Here is a 20,704-nt window from a genome sequence, read left to right on the forward strand (position 1 = left end):
CTATCTAGATAACTCATTAGCATGGAGAACTCTAGGTTTTTATGCTATGTGTCTGGTTGTCATGGTCCTCTCAGTGATGTGTCATGGTCATATGTTCCAGGACAAGTAGATCTTAGAGAACTGGTTCCAATGCCTGACTTCTCAATTTTGAGATTTTCTGGGGGTCGCTTTAACCTTCTTCTATCTGGTGGCATAGTCCACTTGCCCCACAATACATAGTACGCTGTGGCCAACATAGCCTTAATTTTATAGTAATATACAAAGATATATACCAATGTCACCAAATATAACTTTACTTTGGCATCAATATACAAAGAACTATACCAATGCACATTTTTGACTAGTAGTAGCTCTATAGTTTTAGAAAAGAATCCACAATCTACACTTTATTCTTATCATTCCTATAATCCTCACATTTTATTTCAAACCCTTCTCCCCAGTTTTCCCCTTAACCCTAGATAGAAGAGAAAGAATGAAAGAGGAAAAGAAAGAGAAAAATAAATTCCTAAATCCACACCCCTTATTTTGTTTCCTCCCTTCCCAAACTTGTAACTACCCCTCCTTAAATGATAACAAATATCCATCATTCACTGTCTTAGTTAGGGTTTTCCTGCTATGAATAGGCACCATGACCAAGTCAAGTCTTATAAATGACAACATTTAATTGAGGCTGGCTCACAGGCTCAGAGGTTCAGTCCATTGTTATCAAGGCAGAAGCATGGCAGCATCCAGGCAGGCATGGTGCAGGAGGAGCTTATAGTTCTAGATCTTCATCTGAAGGAAGCCAGGAACAGACTGGGCGTGCTCAGGTATTTAGGATAAAGATCTCAGAGCCCATCCCCACAATGACACACTTCCTCTAACAAGGCCACACCTTCTAATAGTGCCACTCCCTGGGATGAGCATATACAAACCATCACATTCCACAACTTGTCCCCCATAGGCTTGTTCAAACATAAGTCTATGGGGGCCAAACCTAAACATAGCATAATACAAAATACATGTATTCAAACTTCAAAAGTCCCCGTAGTCTATTGCAGTCTCAGCAGTGTTAAAAGTCTAAAGTTCAAGGTCTCTTCTGAGATTCATCCAGTCACTTAACTATAATCCCCGAAGCAAGACAGGAAACCAGCTGGGCAATCTCCAAACTGCATCATCATGTCTGATGGCAAAACCGACTTCAGATCTTCAAGTTCTTTTTCATTTTTGTTGACTGCAACAAGGTTCTTTCTCCTGGACTTGTTCTACTCCCTGTTAGCAGCTTTCCTTGACAGGCATCCTGTGGCTCTGGCATCTTTAATATCTTGGGGTCTTCAACGCAACTTCAGTTTCTCAGCTTCTTTTTCCAATGTCTGAGATCCACACATGATCTTCTGTGCATCTCCAAAGAGCTAGTGTCACTTCTCCAGGTCTGCCCTCTGTAACACTCTAAGTTCAGGTTGATCCACTCCACTGCCACTGTTGTTCTTGGTGGTCATCCCATGGTACTGGCATCTCCAATATGCTGAGGTCTTCCATTGCAACTAGGTTTCACCAAAGCCTCTCATTGTTTCTCTTCATGGTACCAAGCCTCAACTCCTTTGCATAACCCCTTCTGTCCTGGGCTGTAAAATACAACTGAGACTACACTTTTACCAATGGCCCTCCATGGTCTCTCACAGTCCCCAAGCCTCAGCTGTTCTTCATGATGTCTTCATGCCTTCAAAACCAGTACCACCTGGATGATTCTCACATATTACCAGGTAATATGCAAGCATGAGATACAACTTTGGTTATCTCTGGAATACAGCTTCTTTGTGCTCTCAGAAAATACTTCCAGAAGATTTCTCATAAGTGATATTGGTCTCTTCATAATCACCACTAATGTCTTAGCTCCAGCTAACCAGCATCAGTTGTCCCAGTAGTCTCCTTCTCCTCTTGAATATAAAGCCAGAGATACATGTCCAAAGTTGCTGAGTTCTGTTGCTTGCAGGAGCTGGAACACTGGCCCCCTTGTTCTATTACATTATCACTAGCTTCCTTTTCTCCAACTCCTTCACTGCCTAAGCTTGGCTCTTTTGGATCTTGCTCATAGACTGACTTTGAACTCAGAGATCTACATGCCTGTCTCCTAACCACTGGGATTAAAGTTGTGATCCACCAAGCCTGGATTTAGGTTTTTCTTTACCTAATTTGCTCTGTTCTAGGCTGTCCTTGAACTCAGAGATCTGCTTGTCTTTGCTTCCTGGGATTAAAGGCTTGTACTACCTCACCTGGAGCCAAATTTAGCTGGGTGGAATATTACCCCAAGGTTACCCCTCCAGTAATTCAATTTAATATCCTTGAATTCAGCTCCATTTCACTTCCTGGAGCCCCTTTAATACTCAAATTATTTAATTTGTACTTTTCCTTTCTCAGTTTGCTATGTTCATTCAAAATGCTCTTCGTCAGACTTAACCAGAGATTTAACAAAGTCTCTGTTGGGATTTTTTTGAGACTTCCTTTGTGGATGCAATTCATATACATCTCTTTACCTTAGCCTTAGGCAATGGTAAAAGCAGACAATGGCGAAAGCAGCCATGTTCTTCACCAAAACATCACAAAAAACAGTCTCTCAGCCACATATTAAAGTTCTTCTCCACTGAAACCTCTTGCCTGCAAGCCTAAACAGTTCAAATTACCCTCAGCACCACTGTCTTCCATATCCCTACTAGGCTGGCCCATGAAGCCCCACTTAAAGCATTCCATGACTTTCCAAATCCAAAGTCCCCAAATCCACATTCTTCCAAACAAAATCATGGTCAGGTCTATCACAGCAATATCCCAGTCCTGGGGTACCAACTTCTGTCTTAGTTATAGTTTTACTGCTGTGAACAGACACCATGACCAAGGCAAGTCTTATAAATGACAACGTTTAATTGGGGCCAGCTTATAGGTTCAGAAGTTCAGTCCATTGTCATCAAGGTGGAAGCATGGCACCATCCAGACAGGCATGGTGCAGAAGGAGCTGAGAGTTCTACATCTTCATCTGAAGGAAGCCAGGAACAGACTGGGCATGCTCAGGCATCTAGGAGGAAGATCTCTGAGCCCATCCCCACAGTGACAAACTTCCTCCAACAAGGCCACACCTTATAATAGTGCAACTCCCTGGAATGAACATATACAAACCACCACATCCACTGAATGATCCAAAACATCCATCCCAAACTTTGAGATTGGAGACATGGCTTTCTGAATAGCTTCCTGATAATTTGGAATTTCATTTTTTTAGGGGGGGAGGCACTTTAAAAAAGTGGGATATTGTTCAGTCTTAAGACAACTAGCCATAGAATTTGCTGTGCAGTCTCTGCATTTTTAGAAACTTTAGGTTTAAATGAAATCCTGATTGGAACAGTCTGAAATGCAGGACCATTTGGAGTCAGCAGCTTTCTTGGAAGCAAGCTGTCACTGAAGCAGGTTTTAATGAAACATCTATTAAGGTCATCTGAGGTTGGATCACCTGGGCTACTTGTCTTGTCTTCATTGGTTTCTGTTCCTTTTGCTCTGTAAATATATACAAGTAGTTTAACATTAACATTAAGTTCTACATTAACATATTATGGAATGTGCAGTGAGCATAGTCACCCAAGAATGACTCTGTGCTCTCTCCTCAACCAGATAAGCCATCTTTTATTATGTTAGTTTAGATTGTATAACCAATGCATAAAACAAATTTCTATCTATACAATTTGAAAGGATAGCCTGATAAGTCTTGAGGATATTATACACAACAAGATATAATAGTTATGTATAGCTGAAGTTTTGGCTAGAGATATTTTCATATCTCAGCCAGTGTCAGAGCTGTACCCATTTAAGGGGATCTGTGACTTATGTTACATATTTTGTTGGTCTTCATTATTTATTTATTTTTGTTTGAAGGCAAGATCTTCATGGAAAATCATGATTGCTACCAGTTTGGGAAGAATCCACAGCTTTTATTTTTCCCGTGGGAACTAATACAAAGTCTCTCCCCCAAATAACATATTTTGTTCATTTTATTCTGAGGTTAGAAAATCCTTAAGTTAAACAGGATGATTTACTTCAACATTTTTCCCATAATCCAATGGATTTTAGCACTTAAGTTATCAGTCTCTCAGTGCAAGAGTATAGGGGAATTCCAGAACAGGGAAATGGGAAGGGGTGGATGGAAGAACAGGGGGACGGAAGAGGGCTTATGGGACTTGCGAGGAGTGGGGACCCAGAAAAGGGGAAATCATTTGAAATATAAATAAAAATATATCAATAAAAAAATTTTTAAAAAAGTTATCGGTCTCATTCATGTTTTAAAAATGTAAAGTCAGTAAAGCATTATTTAACCTGTCTTTGGGAGATTCCACATCCCTCCTCTGTTCTGAGAGTATTTCCTTTAGTGTCCTGTTAGATTGGTTCACAGTTTCTTGACATATAGGATTTTTTTCATCATCTGTCAAAAAGAACCTTTGTGTAGCCTCATTCTTTCTTACCAGTTGCCTTTGGCGCAGGTGCTTTCTGGACTGGGGTCTTCTGACCCTTCTGACCTTCCACAGGAGGTACTGCCTTCTGGCCTGCAGCCTTCTGAGCAAGAGCCTTCTGGACTGCAGCCTTCTTTCCTGGTCCTGTTGCCTTCTTGGCTGGGACTTTAGCTTTAGCAGCAGCAGCAGCCACTACTGCTGCCACCACTGCTGCCTCCACTGCAATGGCAGCTTTAGCAATAGCTGCTTTTTAAAGAGAAGCTTTCAGGATAGCAGCTCTTTTAAGTTTCTTTACTTCAGTCTTGATTATTCTGTTCCTCCTTTTCTTTCCTTCATGACTTTGAAATGACCAAAGTTTGTCATCTTGGCTTTCCTTTCCCTGGCATCAATTTTCTTGGTCCATCTTATGGCTGCCCATTTCGTATTGATATCTGCCATCTCCCCAGATTTTCATATGTACTTCTGGTGGGCACTGTGTGGGAACTTGAGGATGAAGGCTGTGAGCTGCATCCATTTGAAAGGCATGGCCTATCTCCTCACCTGAGTACAGGGTCCATCCACTAAAGCCCTGTTCCAATCAATAACATCTACAATTGTGACCAGCTCTCTAGTATGGAACCCAAATATATGCTACCTGGCCAACCTCCACATAACACCTGAACACCATGTTGGCGGTGCTTAGCGAGAAGCAACCTACAGGATTTTAAGTTATATCTGTCAGAGGTTTTATGTCATCATGCCTAGTGAGTACATATGTTGAAATATCATAAGCTTCAATCTGCAAAAACATTTCAAAGATAGCCATTATCTCTAATGAATGTGCAGCGTCAGAATCAGCCTTTGCAAAACATAACACAAAAGCCAACTGAAATTCTGAATATATATCAGTAGTATAATCTATCAAATCAAGTACTTATTTTAAAGTTTGTAATCTCTCTATAATATTGATATCTGCTGTCTCCCCAGATTTTCGTGTAGATTATATAGAAACATATAATCTATTGTAGGGCATTGGTCTAAGATAGAATCAAATATAGTTTTTACTCTTAGTTCAATATATTATATCTATGGATTCCCATTATAATGTCTCGAGCCTTTGTGTATTTTTTATTTTTTTAATGTTGAATTTGAAAGTTTTTTCTTTTTCTTTTTTATATTTATATTTATTAAACTAATAAAATTTATTTTAAAATATAACACTCAGTATTGACATTTTTTAAGTCATCAAAATAACTTATAATAGTTAAATGCCTCTTAAATATACATGATCTCTTCTGAAGCTAAAAGGAATACACACTCAACCAGGTTTTTTTTTTTTAATCTATTGGGAGCATTAAACATGATAGAAATAGAAAAAAATATCTCATGAAGTCCTCTATGAAAGGAAATTGTTACGAGTTCCTGATTAGACAGAAACCATTCTATCTCCAAGGGAGAATATTCAGTGTAACTGTGGATTCATAGAATGAATTGGGTAGTGTTCCTTCTGTTTCTATTTTATGGAATAGTTTGAAGAATAGTGGTATTAGGTCTTCTTTGAAGGTCTGGTATAATTTTGCACTAAAACCATCTGGTCCTGGGCTTTTTGTGGTTGAGAGTCTTTTAATAACTGCTTCTATTTCATTATGTGTTATGGAACTGTTTAGATCATTTATCTGATCTTGATTTAACTTTGGTATTTGGTATCTGTCTAGAAAATTGTCCATTTAATCCAGATGTTCCAGTTTTGTTGAATATAGATTTTTGTGGTAAAATCTAATGATCTTTTTTAAATTTCCTCAGTTTCTGTTGCTATATATCTCTCTTTTCATTTCTGATTTTGTTAATTTAATTTGGATACTGTCTCTGTGCCCTCTGTTTAGTCTAGCTAAAAGTTCATCTATCATGTTGATTTTCTCAAAGAACCAGCTTCTTGTTGATTCTTTGTATAGTTCTTTTTGTTTCTACTTACTTCCTTTCAGCACTGAGTGTGATTATTTCCTGCTGTCTACTCCTCTTGGGTGTATTTGCTTCTCTTTGTTCTAAAGCTTTCAGGTGTGCTATTAAGCTAGCAGTGTATGCTCTCTCCAGTTTCTTTTTGGAGGCTCTCAGAGCTGAGTTTTTCTCTTAGCACTGCTTTCATTGTGTCCCATATGTTTGGATATATTGTGGCTTCATTTTCATTAAATTCTAAAACGTTTTTGATTTCTTTCTTTATTTCTTGCCCCACCAACTCCATTGTCATCTGTGTGACATGACAGTATGTCATTAAGGCAGACAGGAGAAAAATGCCCCTCGGGGCTAGGCTCCCTGGAGGTCCCTGGCAGTGTGCCCACCTCTGGCCTAAGAAAGGGCCTTGATGTTCTTTAAGGATATCGTGCTTCCTGGGTTATGGGTTTTGCACTGTGTCTTTCTTCTTCCTATTCTTAATTCTTTATACAGCATGATCCCAGCCTACAAGCTGGTTAACTGATAAAGGAGAAGTTGGTATTCTGGTGGAAGGAAAAAGAGGATCTGGCGATTACACCTACTGCTTCCAGTCCTAAACTCAGTGAACTCATGGTGAACCCTAGTCAAAGAAAGTCTTGTAATGCTTTTTAACAGGGTCCGTCTTTATTACTAGCCTTAATAAAGGTAATGATGATAGTTTGTAGCAAGAAGAAAAACAATATGAAAAAGTATAGGACTACTGATGAGCTATTGCTTTATACAGGTACTTATGATAAGAAGGTAATAGATGGATAAAAAAAATTGAAGATTAGAAGGTCCTATAATTTTCTTGAGATTATGGCCATAGATTAGCTTGAGCCAAACCACCGTGGTGTTGGCTGTCCCAGGCAGTAGAGAAGGCTCTTGTAATGTATATGTGTTCATTTTTAAAGCATTTTGACTTTTGATGACAGAAGAAGGCTTTAAGCATACAAATTGGTCTGAAGGCCCAAGTTCTCCTGTTGATTATTAACACAACTTTAATAAGTAACCACAAGTTAGAATTGAACACTATATGTCTGAGGTTCATGATCATAGTTTGCTTTTGATCATGGTTCATAGCGTAAGGGACATCATCTCATGTCTACTTGCTGTTCTAATTAAAATGAAAATGTACCTTGTTTAGCAATTGTTTGAATGTTTCTGGAAGTGTGCCAACCTCGATCTGTTCCTCAATGTATTATAAATTTGCCTGACTAAAAAGTAAAGTTGCAGCAGATTCAAACCACTCTCTGGTGTGTCTGTCTGTCATCTCGCCGTACCTGTGCCTTCCTGAATACCAAAGCCCTGACTTTCCCTCAGTCATGACTCCCCGGCTGGGTCAGTCCATGGCAATTTCTTCCTGACCAAGTTATCATTGAGTAGGGTGTTGTTCAGCTTCCATGTATATGTGGGCTTTCTGTTGTTTTTGTTGCTATTGAAAACGAGTCTTAGTCCATGATGATCTGATAGGATGCATGCCATTATTTCAATCTTCTTCTATCTGTTGAGGCCTGCTTTGTGACAGATTAGATGCTCAATTTTGGAGAAGGCACCATGAGGTGCTGAGAAGGTATATTCTTTTGTTTTAGGATGAAATGTTCTATAGATATTTGTTAAATCCACGTGGTGCATAACTTCTGTTAATTTCACTGTGTCTCTGTTTAGTTTGTTTTCATGATCTGTCCATTGATGAAAGTAGGGTAAAGTCTCCCACTATTACTGTGTGAGGTGCAATGGGTGCTTTGTGCTTTAGTAGAGTTTCTTTTATGAATGTGGATGCCCTTGCATTTGGAGCATAGATGTTCAGAATCAAAAGTTCTTGGTGGATTTTTTCCTTTAATCAGTATGAAAGTGTCCTTCCTTAGCCTTTTTGATAACTTTTTGTTTAAAGTTGCTTTTATTCGATATTAGAATGGCTACACCAGCTTGTTTCTTGGGACCATTTGCTTAGAAAAATGTTTTCCAATACTTTACTCTGAGGTAGGGTCTTTCTTTGACACAGAGATGTGTTGCCTATATGCAGCAAAACATTGGGTCCTGTTTATATATCCAGTCTGCTAGTCTATGTGATATTAAAAAATTGCCTCCTATTATTTTTGATATTATTTTATGTTTGTGTGGCTATCTTTTTTTGGGTTTGTTGAAAGAAAATTATTTCTTGCTTTTTCTATGGTGTAGTTGTCTTCCTTTTGCTGGTGTTTTCCATCTATTATCCTTTGCAATTATGAATTTGAGGAAAGTTATTGTGTAAATTTGGTTTTGCCAAGGAGTATCTTGGTTTCCTCATCTAGGGTAATTGAGAGTTTTGCAGGGTATAGTAGCCTGGGCTGGCATTTGTGTTCTCTTAGGGTCTGTATGACATCTGCCCAGGATCTTCTGGCTTTTATAGCTTATTACAAGAAGTCTGGTGTAATTCGATATGTCTGCCTTTATATGTTACTTCACCTTTCTCCTTTCTCGCTTACTGCTTTTGTTTGTTTGTTTGTTTGTTTGTTTGTTTGTTTGTTTGTTTTTTCGAGACAGGGCTTCTCTATGTAACCGTTGGCTCTCCTGGAACTCACTCTGTAAACCAGGCTGCCCTTGAACTCAGAAATCCGCCTTCCTCTGCATCACAAGTGCTGGGATTAAAGGCGTGCACCACCAACGCCTGGCTTCTCTTACTGCTTTTAACATTCTTTCTTTTGTGCATTTGGTGTTTTAATTATTATGTGAGGGGCAGAATTCTTTTCTTTTCCAATCTATTTGGATTTCTGTAGGCTCTTGTATGTTTATGGGCATCTCTTTCTTTAGGTTAGGAAACTTTTCTTCTATAATTTTATTGAAGATATTTACTGGCCATTTAAGGTAGAAGTCTTCGCTCTCTTCTATACCTTTTATACTTAGGTTTGGTCTCATTGTGTCCTGGATTTTCTGAATGGTTTCGGTTGGGAAATTTTTGCATTTTTCATTTTCTTTGACTGTTGTGTCAAGTTTTTCTATGATATCTTCTGCACATGAAATTCTTACAACTCTCTCTTATATTCTGTTGGTGATGCTTGCATCTATAACTTCTGATCTCTTTCCAGGGTTGTCTGCCTTTGTGATTTCTTTACTGTTTATATTTCCAGTTTTAGATTCTGGATGGTTTTGTTCAATTTCTTCACCTGTTTGGTTGTGTTTTCCTGAAATTCTTTAAGAGATTTTTGTGCTTCCTCTTTAAGGGCTTCTACTTGTTTGCCTGTGTTCTCCTGTATTTCTTTAAGGGAGTTATTTTTGTCCTTCTTAAAGTCCTCTAATATCATCATTAGATGTGATTTTAACTCAGAGTCATGTTTTTCTGGTGTGCTAGGGTAACCAGGGCTTTCAGTGGTGGAAGAACTGGATTCTGATGATGACAAGTAGCCTTGGTTTCTGTTACCTATGTTTTTGCCCTTGCCTCTCACCATTTGGTTATCTCTGGTGTTTAGCTGGTCTTGCTGTCTCTGACTTTCGCTTGTCACTCCCGTAAGCCTGTGTGTCAGAACTCCTGGGAGACCAGTTCTTTCTGGGAGGAATTTGGGTATGGACAGCTGAGGTTCAGGATCAACTCCAAGAGCAGATAGAAATCAGAAGGATCCTGTCCCAGGTGGCTCTTTGGTTCCTGTGTCCTGAGGGTTCCAGGCAGGTCCCTCTGAGCAGAAGTGGTGGTCTTTCCTGTGCTCACAGATGTGTCCACACCCCGGGAGTCTAGCTCTCTCCCAGCAGTATTTGAGTATGGAGCACTGTGGCATAGGACCAGCTGTCTTTCTGTATTTTTATCATATGAACTACTTTTCTGCTGTTACTATAAATTCCAGCTTGGAATCTTTGGACAATTCTTTACTCTGATTTAAAGAATGCTCTAACCTGTGTTCTATTGCCCATAACCTAATTCTCCATCATTCTATCTCCTCCTTCTCTAAGTATGCTTTATTCTCATCTTTCTTAAAAATGATGTATACAATTGCAATCATTACTGAACATATAATTATTTGCATGTTGATACACAGTCTATGTGCCCTCTGTCATTGTGTTTTCCTCCATTTTTGAACATAAGAAATATTTTCTCTAACTCCTTCCTTAAAGAGTTCCCAAGTATTTTACCAAGTCTGTTGACTTTTTAGCATTCCCTGCTATGCTCATATGTCTTTAACTGTCTTCCAACTATCTATAATTGGCACCTCTCTGCTGCACCGATAGCATATTGTTTGTCCAGTGGTCAGCCCTTGCTGGTTCTGAGCTGAAGCCATCATCCTCCTATGAAAACCTGGTCTTACACTATTTGATAGAGTTTGGGAGCCAAGCCTATCTTCCCCAGCTCTTGAATGTTATTTGCCAGTAGAGGGTGCCTGTGGCTTTGGGTCATGCTTTTTATTCACCACTCATGTTTTCCACTTGCACCCTCTGCTGGCTTCACTGGAAAGTAGTGGTTTTTCTAAAAGGAGCCATGCCTTTAAATTCCTTTACTTCTCTAGGAACCCACTCTGATTCAGAGCAGTGCTTGTTAGTGCCTTCTACATGAAATTCTTCAGGCTCTAAGCCTGATTCTTTCTAAGTTTGGATTCTATACCCTAGGTGTAGTTGCCCACAACCACAGGTGAACTGGAGACCTGGAAGAGAATTCTGGGGATAAATGGGGAGGCGACAAAAGAGAAATGAGTCAGGACATTAGCCGATCAAGACCGAACTTTACTAATATTTAGCCAATATATATAGTCTTTAAAGTAAATCCCTGCTCCCAGACTCCAAGGAGATATCTGAGAACTTATTGGCTCCTCTTCTCAGTGGGTCACCTGCTGGGATTAAAGGACTTCAAGTCTCACAGGTCCCAGGATGTTCCCAGGTGAGACTGCCCTGAGGCAGCCTTGATTTCCAGGTGAAAGTAACTGTATTGTTCTCAGAAGAACAAAGGCCAGGGATAACACAAGCGGACGGCTGGGGGCTGGCTGCCAAGAATTTTGCAGGCTGATGGAATGGGCCGAAGAGCCCAGCTCACTGCTGTGGGGGAAGGGACACCTAGGGTAGGCACCAATTGTAACAGAGGGCTTTTCCACCTTTTTTTTTTTTTTTTTTTTTTTTGTTCCCTGAAAGAACAACTGTGAAATTTCGTTGTATTTATGAATAAATGTTTAGGTCATAGGCTTGGGATTCTTTGGTGCCAAGCTTATATTTATCCCATTTGTCCTATTCTAAATCCTGTCATGTGCCTATGTGGTTCTCATTTTCATGTCACCATCTACCTCTGTGTCCCACTGAACCCCCTATCTAACTTAATCTCAGAATCCTTACTCTGTTGTCCAGTTGTCTCACCTTCTAATTCTGCTCAGCTCATTGGCCAATCAGTTTTTTTTTTTAACAAGAAACAAGTAGAAACTTTTATTGCTAGCTATATTTGGATGTCATTGCTGCTGCTCATTTTCTTTTTTTTTTCTTCTTTTATTATATATTTTCTTTATTTACACTACAAATGTTCTCTCCTTTCCTCATTTTCTCTCAAAAATCCCATATCCCATCCCCCCTCCCCTGCTCACTATTCTAACAACTCCTGCTTCCCTGTCCTGTCATTCCCCTATACTGGGGCATTGAGTCTTCACAGAACCAAGGGCCTTTCCTCTCACTGATGACCAACAAATCCATCCTCTGATAAATATGTAGCTGGAGCTCTCCATGTGTACTCTTTGGTTGGTGGTTTAGTCCCTAGGAGCTCTGGGGGTACTAGTTGGTTCATGTTGTTGTTCTTCCTATGGGGATGTAAACCCCTTCAGTTCCTTGGATCCTTTCTCTATCTCCTCCATAGGGACCCTGTGTACAGTCCAATAGATAACTGTGAGCATTCATTTCTGTATTTATCAGGCACTGGCAGAGCCTCTCAGGAGACAGCTATATCAGGCTCCTTTCAGCAAGCACTTGCTGGCATTCACAATAGTGTCTGGGTTTGGTAACTGTATATGGGATGGATTCCCAGGTGAGGTAGTCTCTGCGTGGCCTTTCTTTTAGTCTCTGTTCCATACTTTGTCTCTAGATATCCTCCCCTGGGTATTTTGATCCCCCTTCTAAGAAGGACCGAAGCATCCACACTTTGGTCTTCCTTCTTCTTGAGCTTCATATGGTCAGTGAATTGTACCTTGGGTATTATGAGTTTCTGGACTAATATCCACTTATCAGTGAGTACATTGTAAACCTTACAGTTTTCTCAATGACTGAAGAACCTCTTAGAAGTATATGTTATGTTTGGTCGTACTTATCCCTGCCACTAAAGTCTTTATGGATCTCTCAACACACACCATTCCAGTATCATGAGCTTCAAAAAAACAGATTTGATTTAATTCCTTGTCCTTCAATTGGCAAAAATAGCAAAGATATCACCCTTATATTTGCTAGGTGATCACAAGTTTGTTCATTTCTTGAGGCAAAAGTGTGGTTAAAAGTGTTTAAAAAATTAAATGTTACTTAGAGGCCTCTTATCTGCTTGAGCACAGTCACTGCTCCCTGAACAATCCAAACCTTCTGACTAAAGGAAGCAACTGATGAGGACAATTTGTAAACCAGCACCACAACTGTTCATTAAAGGTGGTAAGTACATATTTGGATTGTTGGAGTCTAAGGGTATACTATTTGAAAGTGACTAAAAGATCTGTATACATTTGAACACTATGCCATGGCCTGGAACTTTTACTACTTTCTCAAAGGATCATTCCTGTTCTCTTGTCTCTAAATGCACTTTCCCTTCTCATCCTTTCTTGGCCAGAAATACTGCATTCCTTTCATGTCTATATATTGTTGCTACTGAGTGTTTATTTTTCTAAGGATATGGGATGGTATATCATGATAGGAAGCTAGGTGGGTAGAGTGATCTTAGACCCCAGAACTCATACCCATGATAGTAGGTACCTCCCTGCTCTTGCCAAATACCTGGCCTGGAATACATGCCATACTTCCCACCAAAGAAAATGGGAACTGTGGTCATGCAGGCCCAGAACAGAGTTTTCCATCCTAATGAGGAACATAGAGGCCCTGAAGGTTTAAGTTTCCTTTTCCAGACACTCCTCCCTGCAATAGGTATTTAATCTCAGGTCCACCCTGAGAAGTTGGTATGATAAGCATACATTTTCCATGACAAACAATCAATAAACAGTTTAGAATCAAAGACTGTCTTTTTGATTGAGAACCACAATGGAGAGGATGGAGCAGGACTGTTCCTAAAAAGCCACTGCCTAAATCTCCCATGGAAGGCTCATCTGCACTTCCAGACATAACTGTTGCCAAGCTAAGGACCTTCACCAATGAGCAAAGCCAGAGCTACCATTCCATCTAGCCCCAGGCTAGAGAACATCCCCAGCCTGTGACACAGACTCTGTTCTCAATTCATGATTCAGAGGCACCTGCATGTCTAGGATTTTGGGAACACCTGGTCATAGTCCACTCCAGACACTTCGTTCTGGACTTCTCTTTGTGGTTTTTTAGGCAGCAACTAGATGCCTGGACATGTGGGAACACCCGCTTTGGATTTCTCACACCTCAGAGTGCACTTTTCCACCCCTACAGCAGTGCTCAGCACTTCCCTGAAGCCCAGTACCTGCTGTGACAGAGTGGGATAAGTGGGAGCCCATGTGATGTAACTTCATTGCACCTGAAAACCCATTGCTCAGCCCCCATTTATCACATGCACCAACAGCTCTGCTTCTTAATAGCAAGATTCTGCTAGAAACTTTGAAGGCCACTGGAAACCTAAAATCTCACTTAGCAGTCTTCTAATATATTTCTATTATTTCTACTCCTATGACTTCTGCCTCTAATTTCTGGTGATGTCCTATACTTCTTAAACTCCTTTTCTCTTCCTTCCTTTCTTCCTTCCTTCCTCCATTCCTTCACATATATATACATACACATATATACATACTGGTATTGAATCTAAGAACTCCTTCATTCAGTGGTGCTCCCAGGCAGTATTTAAGATTTACATATGTCCTCCATTCAAACCCTGCCATATTCATCTCTCTTTCAGCTCTGCCCCAAACTTCTCTCACATCTCAGTCCTTTGACCTTAAGGTCCCCTGCCTTCATCATAGTTGTGCATGAAATAAGTATCCCTATCATTGAAAGACTGAGGCCAAAACATACTACCTGGAATCGAGAATGGCTACTATTATGGTTGGTTTTAATACCCACTTACCATAAATATATGAAAATAACTGAGTAGAGAGCATCCGCAAACTAAATGTCCTGCCATGGTTGAATGAAATACCCACCCCAAGTATGTCAACATCCTAAGTAATGCAGATTAAATGGTGTGGAAGAAGGAAAATCATTCCTTCATTTCTTCCCTTGGCCTTTCCTCTTGGCACTCAGGTAATATGCCATCTTCCTGCTGTTGATCCATTCCCTGATATCAGATCCATTGTTTCCAGGCTTTCATTATAGAGAGAGCCAGTAGCTCTCCTGGAAGCTTCCATGCTTCTACTGCCAGATTGAGACTGTTTGGGCATTCAGCCTTGTGGTCTGCCCAACAAAGATTGTCACCACACCCCATTGTCTGCCAAGACAGGTGTTGTGGGGCTACCTTGGCTGCTCAGTCACAAGGACATTATAACCACTGCTTTCTCAGCCCTCAAGTGTGATTCTATTGATGTTATTATATTAAAACTATATTAAAACTGACTCAATGTAGTCACACACACACATGCACACAAACACACACACACACACACACACACACACACAAATAAATACAGAGAGCTTAAAATTTACTTACCAGACATAATAACATTATATGTAAAAGCAAAATTAAATCTTAAGGGAATTACTCACAAAGTTTGTAAAATTAGTAATAACATCCATTGTATATGAATACAAAACTCATCAAAGAACACAATTCATCAACAAAAAGTTTATAACTTATTAAGGAAATGAGTGCATCTTCCCTTTTTTCTAATTCTTAACCTAAATGGCTATTCTGCCTCCCTTCAATGTGTAGGTATAGTTTTCCAAATTAAAAATTCTAACATTTTTTTCACACATTCTTGACAGAGAAAAAGTTAAAGTTTTATTGTAATAATACAAAGTTGTTTAATGTTGCTTCACTCAAAATTTGACTGTATATGATAAGAAAAATCTGTACATTTCAAACTACTCCTTGTAGACATTTTTCTACACCACAAAGCACCATAATTTATGCCATTAGTATATGGTACAATTGCTAACATATTTTTATGACTGAAATGTGGAAAGATTAATATTAATATTAAAGCATGACTACTTATAAATAGATTTTATGTTTGTTTTATGCTGACATTAGACTTTTATTCTTCATTTATATCCCAGATAAATTTCAAGGGAATTTTTTTCATACTCCTCTTGAATATCATGTCAAATCTTTCATTCTGCTCCACAGTCAAATGGTGTTTCCAGTCTCCAATGGTACCTAATGGGATAAACACATGGATAGCACAGAAGTAACATTAATTTTAAGATGCCCTTTTTTACATTTCTAGGAATAATGCCTTGGGGCTTTTGATTGAAATTGCATCAGATCTATACATTGCCTTTAGTAAGAAGATCATTTCTCTATATTAATTCTACCAATCCATGACCATGAACAGCCTTTTTATTTTCAAATATCTTTCTTTTTTTTTTTATTCGATATATTTTTTATTTAAATTTCAAATTATTTCCCCTTTTCTAGCCCCCCACTCCCCGAAAGTCCCATAAGCCCCCTTCTCTCCCCCTGTCCTCCCACCCACCCCTTCCCACTTCCCTATTCTGGTTTTGCCCTATACTTCTTCACTGAGTCTTTCCAGAACAAGGGGCCACTCCTCCTTTCTTCCTGTACCTCATTTGATGTATGGATTATGTTTGGGGTATTCCAGTTTTCTAGGTTAATATCCACTTATTAGTGAGTGCATACCATGAGTCACCTTTTGAGTCTGGGTTACCTCGCTTAGTATGATGTTTTCTAGCTTCATCCATTTGCCTAAGAATTTCATGAATTCATTGTTTCTAATGGCTGAATAGTACTCCATTGTGTAGATATACCACATTTTTTGCATCCACTCTTCTGTTGAGGGATACCTGGGTTCTTTCCAGCATCTGGCAATTTGCAAGTAAAGCTGCTTGGGCAAAAGGGCATACTACAAACACCGTAACACACCACAGCTTCCACGGAAAGCTTTCTTCTCTTCTTTTAACTTTTGTTTGTTTTCTTTTAGGATGGGGAGCAGCTAGGGCAGACAGCTGATGTGAATGGATGGAAATGTGAATTGGATTTGGATGCATGAGGTGAAATTCACAAATAATCAATAAAAATGTTTTTTGAAAAGTGAGTATAGGCAACTAATAACTGCTGTGAAAAGAAGAATTCACCTCTCCTAATAATGAACCCCCTAGATGGTTAAGGAATACAAAGTAGTTATCCCATGTGGGAAGCCATTAGAGACCCTCACTTTGGCTGACAGGGCAAAGGTCCCGAGTAAAACAAAGGAGAGCCTCTCCAGTAATTGCGGTGGAAGGAAGTCCTGAGATAACTGCAGTAGGCTTCAGCCTGTGCAAACACCAGATATCTCCACCGGAGGACCCTTATCTCTTCCTGCTGAAACTGCTAAGATTGCCCTTCCTTCCTTTGTCCTTGCCTTGAGGCATGTCCCTCCTGAAAGCCTTAAAACCTGTGTACCCCAGAACATTAAACGAGACCTCGACAATTGAACCCCCTCTGCCTGGTCTCCGTTCTTAACTCCCCCCCCTTTTGACCCGCAGGTAGTGCCCCTTCGGAACCCTGGAATAACTGGACCTACCGGACAGGTTACAATCCCACTACCTGGGCAGACTATCAGCTAGTCTGCTCCTCTGAAGACCCCCCCGCCCCCCCCCCCCGCTCCAAAGAGGTATATTACAGTGAGAGCCACAGATAAGGAATCCTCACAAATAACTGCAGCAGCTGGGAACCCCAAGAAGCCCAGTGGACTCAGGACCCACCTTCACTCTAACAACCATTCCCTACACAAACCCCACCCACTTTCCTTTCCAGACAGTCCCTTCCACCTGGAAAGACAAACAGCTTGTCTGCTGTTCTGAAGACCCCACAGTCTGAAGGCCCCCCAGAAGGCCTGCTACAGCCAGGGCCACAGGCACGCCAAGAGGCCTGCAACAACCCAGGGACACAGGAGGCAGGCTCCAGAAAGAGAAAACCAGAGCAGCTAACAACAGAGATAACCAGATGGCAAGAGACAAGTGAGACACCATAAACAACAGAAATGAATATATTTTGACACCATCAGAAGCCACTACAGAAAGTCATGGATACACTAACACACCTGAAAACCAGGACACAGACCTAAAAATCCTATCTCATGAAGATAATAGAGTCCTTTAAGGAGAATATAAATAAGACACTGAAAGAAATACAGGAAAACACAGGTAAACAGGTAAAAGCATTTAAAGAGGAAACAAATAAATCCCTTAAAGAAATACAGGAAAACACAACCAAACAGGTGAAGGAATTAAACAAAGCAGTTCAAGACCTAAAAGTAGAAGTAGAAACAATAAAGAAAACACAAATGGAGGTAACCCTGGAAATAGAAAACCTAGAGAAAAGGTCAAGACCTAAAGATGCAAGCATCAACAACAGAATACAAAAGATAGAAGAGAGAATCTCAGGTGTAGAAGATACCTTAGAAGATATTGATACAATGGTCAAAGAAAATTCAAAACAGAAAAAAAAGCTAACCCAAAAAGCCAGAAAATCCAGGATACAATGAAAAGACCAAATCTAAAATTAATAGAAATAGAAGAGAGTGAAAATTTCTAGCTCAAAGGACCCGAAAACATCTTCAACAAAATCATAGAAGACAACATCCCCAAGCCAAAAGAAGAGATGTCCATAAATGTATAAGAAGAATATAGAACACCAAATAGATTGGACCAGAAAAGAAAATCTTCTCATCACATAATAATCAAAACACCAAATGTATACAACAAAGAAATGATATTAAAAGCTGTAAGGGGAAAATGTCATGTAACATATAAAGGCAGACCTCTCATAATTAAATCAGAGTTCTCAACAGAGACACTGAAAGCCAGACGAGCCTGGACAGAGGTCATGCAGACCCTAAGAGAACACAAATGCCAACCCAAGCTACTATACTCAGCAAAATTCTAAATCATCATAGATGGAGAAACAAAAAAAATTTAGACAATATCTATCTACCAATCCAGCCATACAGAGATTTCTCGAAAGAGACCTGCAATATAAAGAAGATACCAATACCAAAGGGGAAAAAAACAAGATATTAATCATCTAACATCAAAAGCAAGAGAGAGTTGCATACATACAATGCTATCTACAACAATAAATTTAATGGGAACTGAAAATCATCTGTCTTTAATATCTCTCAATATCAATGAACTAAATTCCCAATAAAAAGTCATAAGCTAACAGTCTGGATATGCAAGCAGGATCCAGCATTTTGCTGCATACAAGAAATGCATCTCAATGACAAAGACAGACACTACCTCAGAGTTAAAGGCTGAAAAATATCTTCCAAGCAAATGGTCCTAATAAACAAGCCAGAGTTGAAATCCTAATGTCCAGTAAAATAGATTTTTAACAGAAAGTTATACAGCATGATGGGGGAGGACAATTCGTAATCATTAAAGAAAAAAATTCCAATAAGAAAAAGTCTCAGTTATGAACATCTAGGACCCAAATGCACACACATTCCTAAAAAAATAAAAAAAAAACTTTACTAAAGTTCAACAAACCACATTGAATTCCACACAATAATAGTGGTAGACTTCAACACCACACTCTCCCCAATGGACAGGTCCTTGAAATAGAAACTAAACAGAGACACAGTGAAACCAATAGAGGTTATGAACCAAATAGAGTTAACATACAGAACATTTCACCCTAAAATGAAAAAATATTTCTGCTTCTCAGCACCTCATGGTACCTTCTCCAACACTGACCATGTATTTGCCACAAAGCAAGTATCAACAGATACATAAAGATTAAATAATCCCATGAGTCCTATCAGATCACCATGGGTTAAGCCTAGACTTCAATAACAACAAAAACAACAAAAATCCCCACATACTCATGGAAACTGAACAATAATCTACTCAATCATACTTTGGTCAGGGAAAAAAATAAAGGAATTGGAGACTTTTTAGAATTTAATGAAAATGAAGGCACAACCAAAGCATGTACCAAAGTTAAATCAAAAGCAGGTAAACTATCTAAACAGGCCCATATCCCCCAAGAAAATAGAGGAAGTCATTAAAAACCTCCAACCAAAACAGCCTAGAGCTAGATAGATGGTTTTAGTGCAGAATTCTATCAGACCTTCAAAGAAGTCTAATGCCAACACACCTCAAATTATTTCATAAAATAGAAACAGAAGGGACACTACCTAATTCATTCATGATACCACAATTAGATAAACCAAATAGATAAATCAATAGATAAACCAAACAAGGACCCAAACAAAAAAAGAGAACTTCAGACCAATTTCATTTACAAATATCAATGCAGAAATACTCAATAAAATTCTCACAAAGCATATCCAAGAACACATCAAAATGATCATTCACCATGATCAAGTAGGCTTTATTCCAGGGATGCAAAGGTGGCTCGGTATATGAAAATCCATCCCCAGGCAATGGTGGCGCATGCCTTTAATCCCAGCACTTGGAAGGCAGAGGCAGGCAGATTTCTGAGTTCAAGGCCAGCCTGGTCTACAGAGGGAGTTCTAGGACCGTTAGGGCTGCACAGAGAAACCCTATCTCGAAAAACCACAAAAAAATCCATTCATGTAATCCACTATATAAGCAGTCAAAGAAAAAAAAATCACATGATCATCTCATTAGATGCAGAAAAGGCATTCAACAAAATACAGTACCCCTTCATATTAAAAGTATTGGAGAGATCAGGAATTCAAGGCCCATATCTAAACATAATAAGAGCGACATACAGTAAACCAATAGCCAATATCAAATTAAATGGACAGATATTTGAAGTCATTCCACTAAAATCAGGGACAAGACAAGGATGCTCACTCTCCCCATATCTATTCAATATAGTGGTTGAAGTTTTATCCAGAACAATAAGAAAACAAAAGGAGATCCAGGGTATACATATTGGGAAAGAAGAAATCAAGGTATCACTATTTGCAGATGATATGAAAGCATCTTCAATAAATGGTAATGGTTTAACTGGTCTAACCCACCTCCAAGGTGATCTTTATTGAGTATACAAGACTTGCTTAATCATACTGATTTATTTGATGGTGAATGTG

At 39.3% G+C, this 20,704-nt stretch overlaps 1 protein-coding gene and 1 pseudogene across 1 annotated transcript in view; both read right to left on the minus strand.

The window, feature by feature from the left end:
* Window positions 1–4,467: 4,467 nt before the first annotated feature.
* LOC127669193 (60S ribosomal protein L14-like) lies at window positions 4,468–5,136 on the minus strand (annotated as a pseudogene).
* A 10,579-nt stretch (window positions 5,137–15,715) lies between these two features.
* Window positions 15,716–20,704, minus strand: part of LOC127669980 (amine sulfotransferase-like) — a 36,098-nt gene continuing 31,109 nt past the window's right edge. The window contains exon 6 of the mRNA XM_052164266.1: window positions 15,716–15,837. Within this exon, the coding sequence (XP_052020226.1) occupies window positions 15,716–15,837 (122 nt within the window). The remainder of the gene's footprint in view (window positions 15,838–20,704) is intronic.

This window comes from Apodemus sylvaticus, chromosome 19, assembly GCF_947179515.1.
Source record: "Apodemus sylvaticus chromosome 19, mApoSyl1.1, whole genome shotgun sequence".
NCBI lineage: Eukaryota > Metazoa > Chordata > Mammalia > Rodentia > Muridae > Apodemus > Apodemus sylvaticus.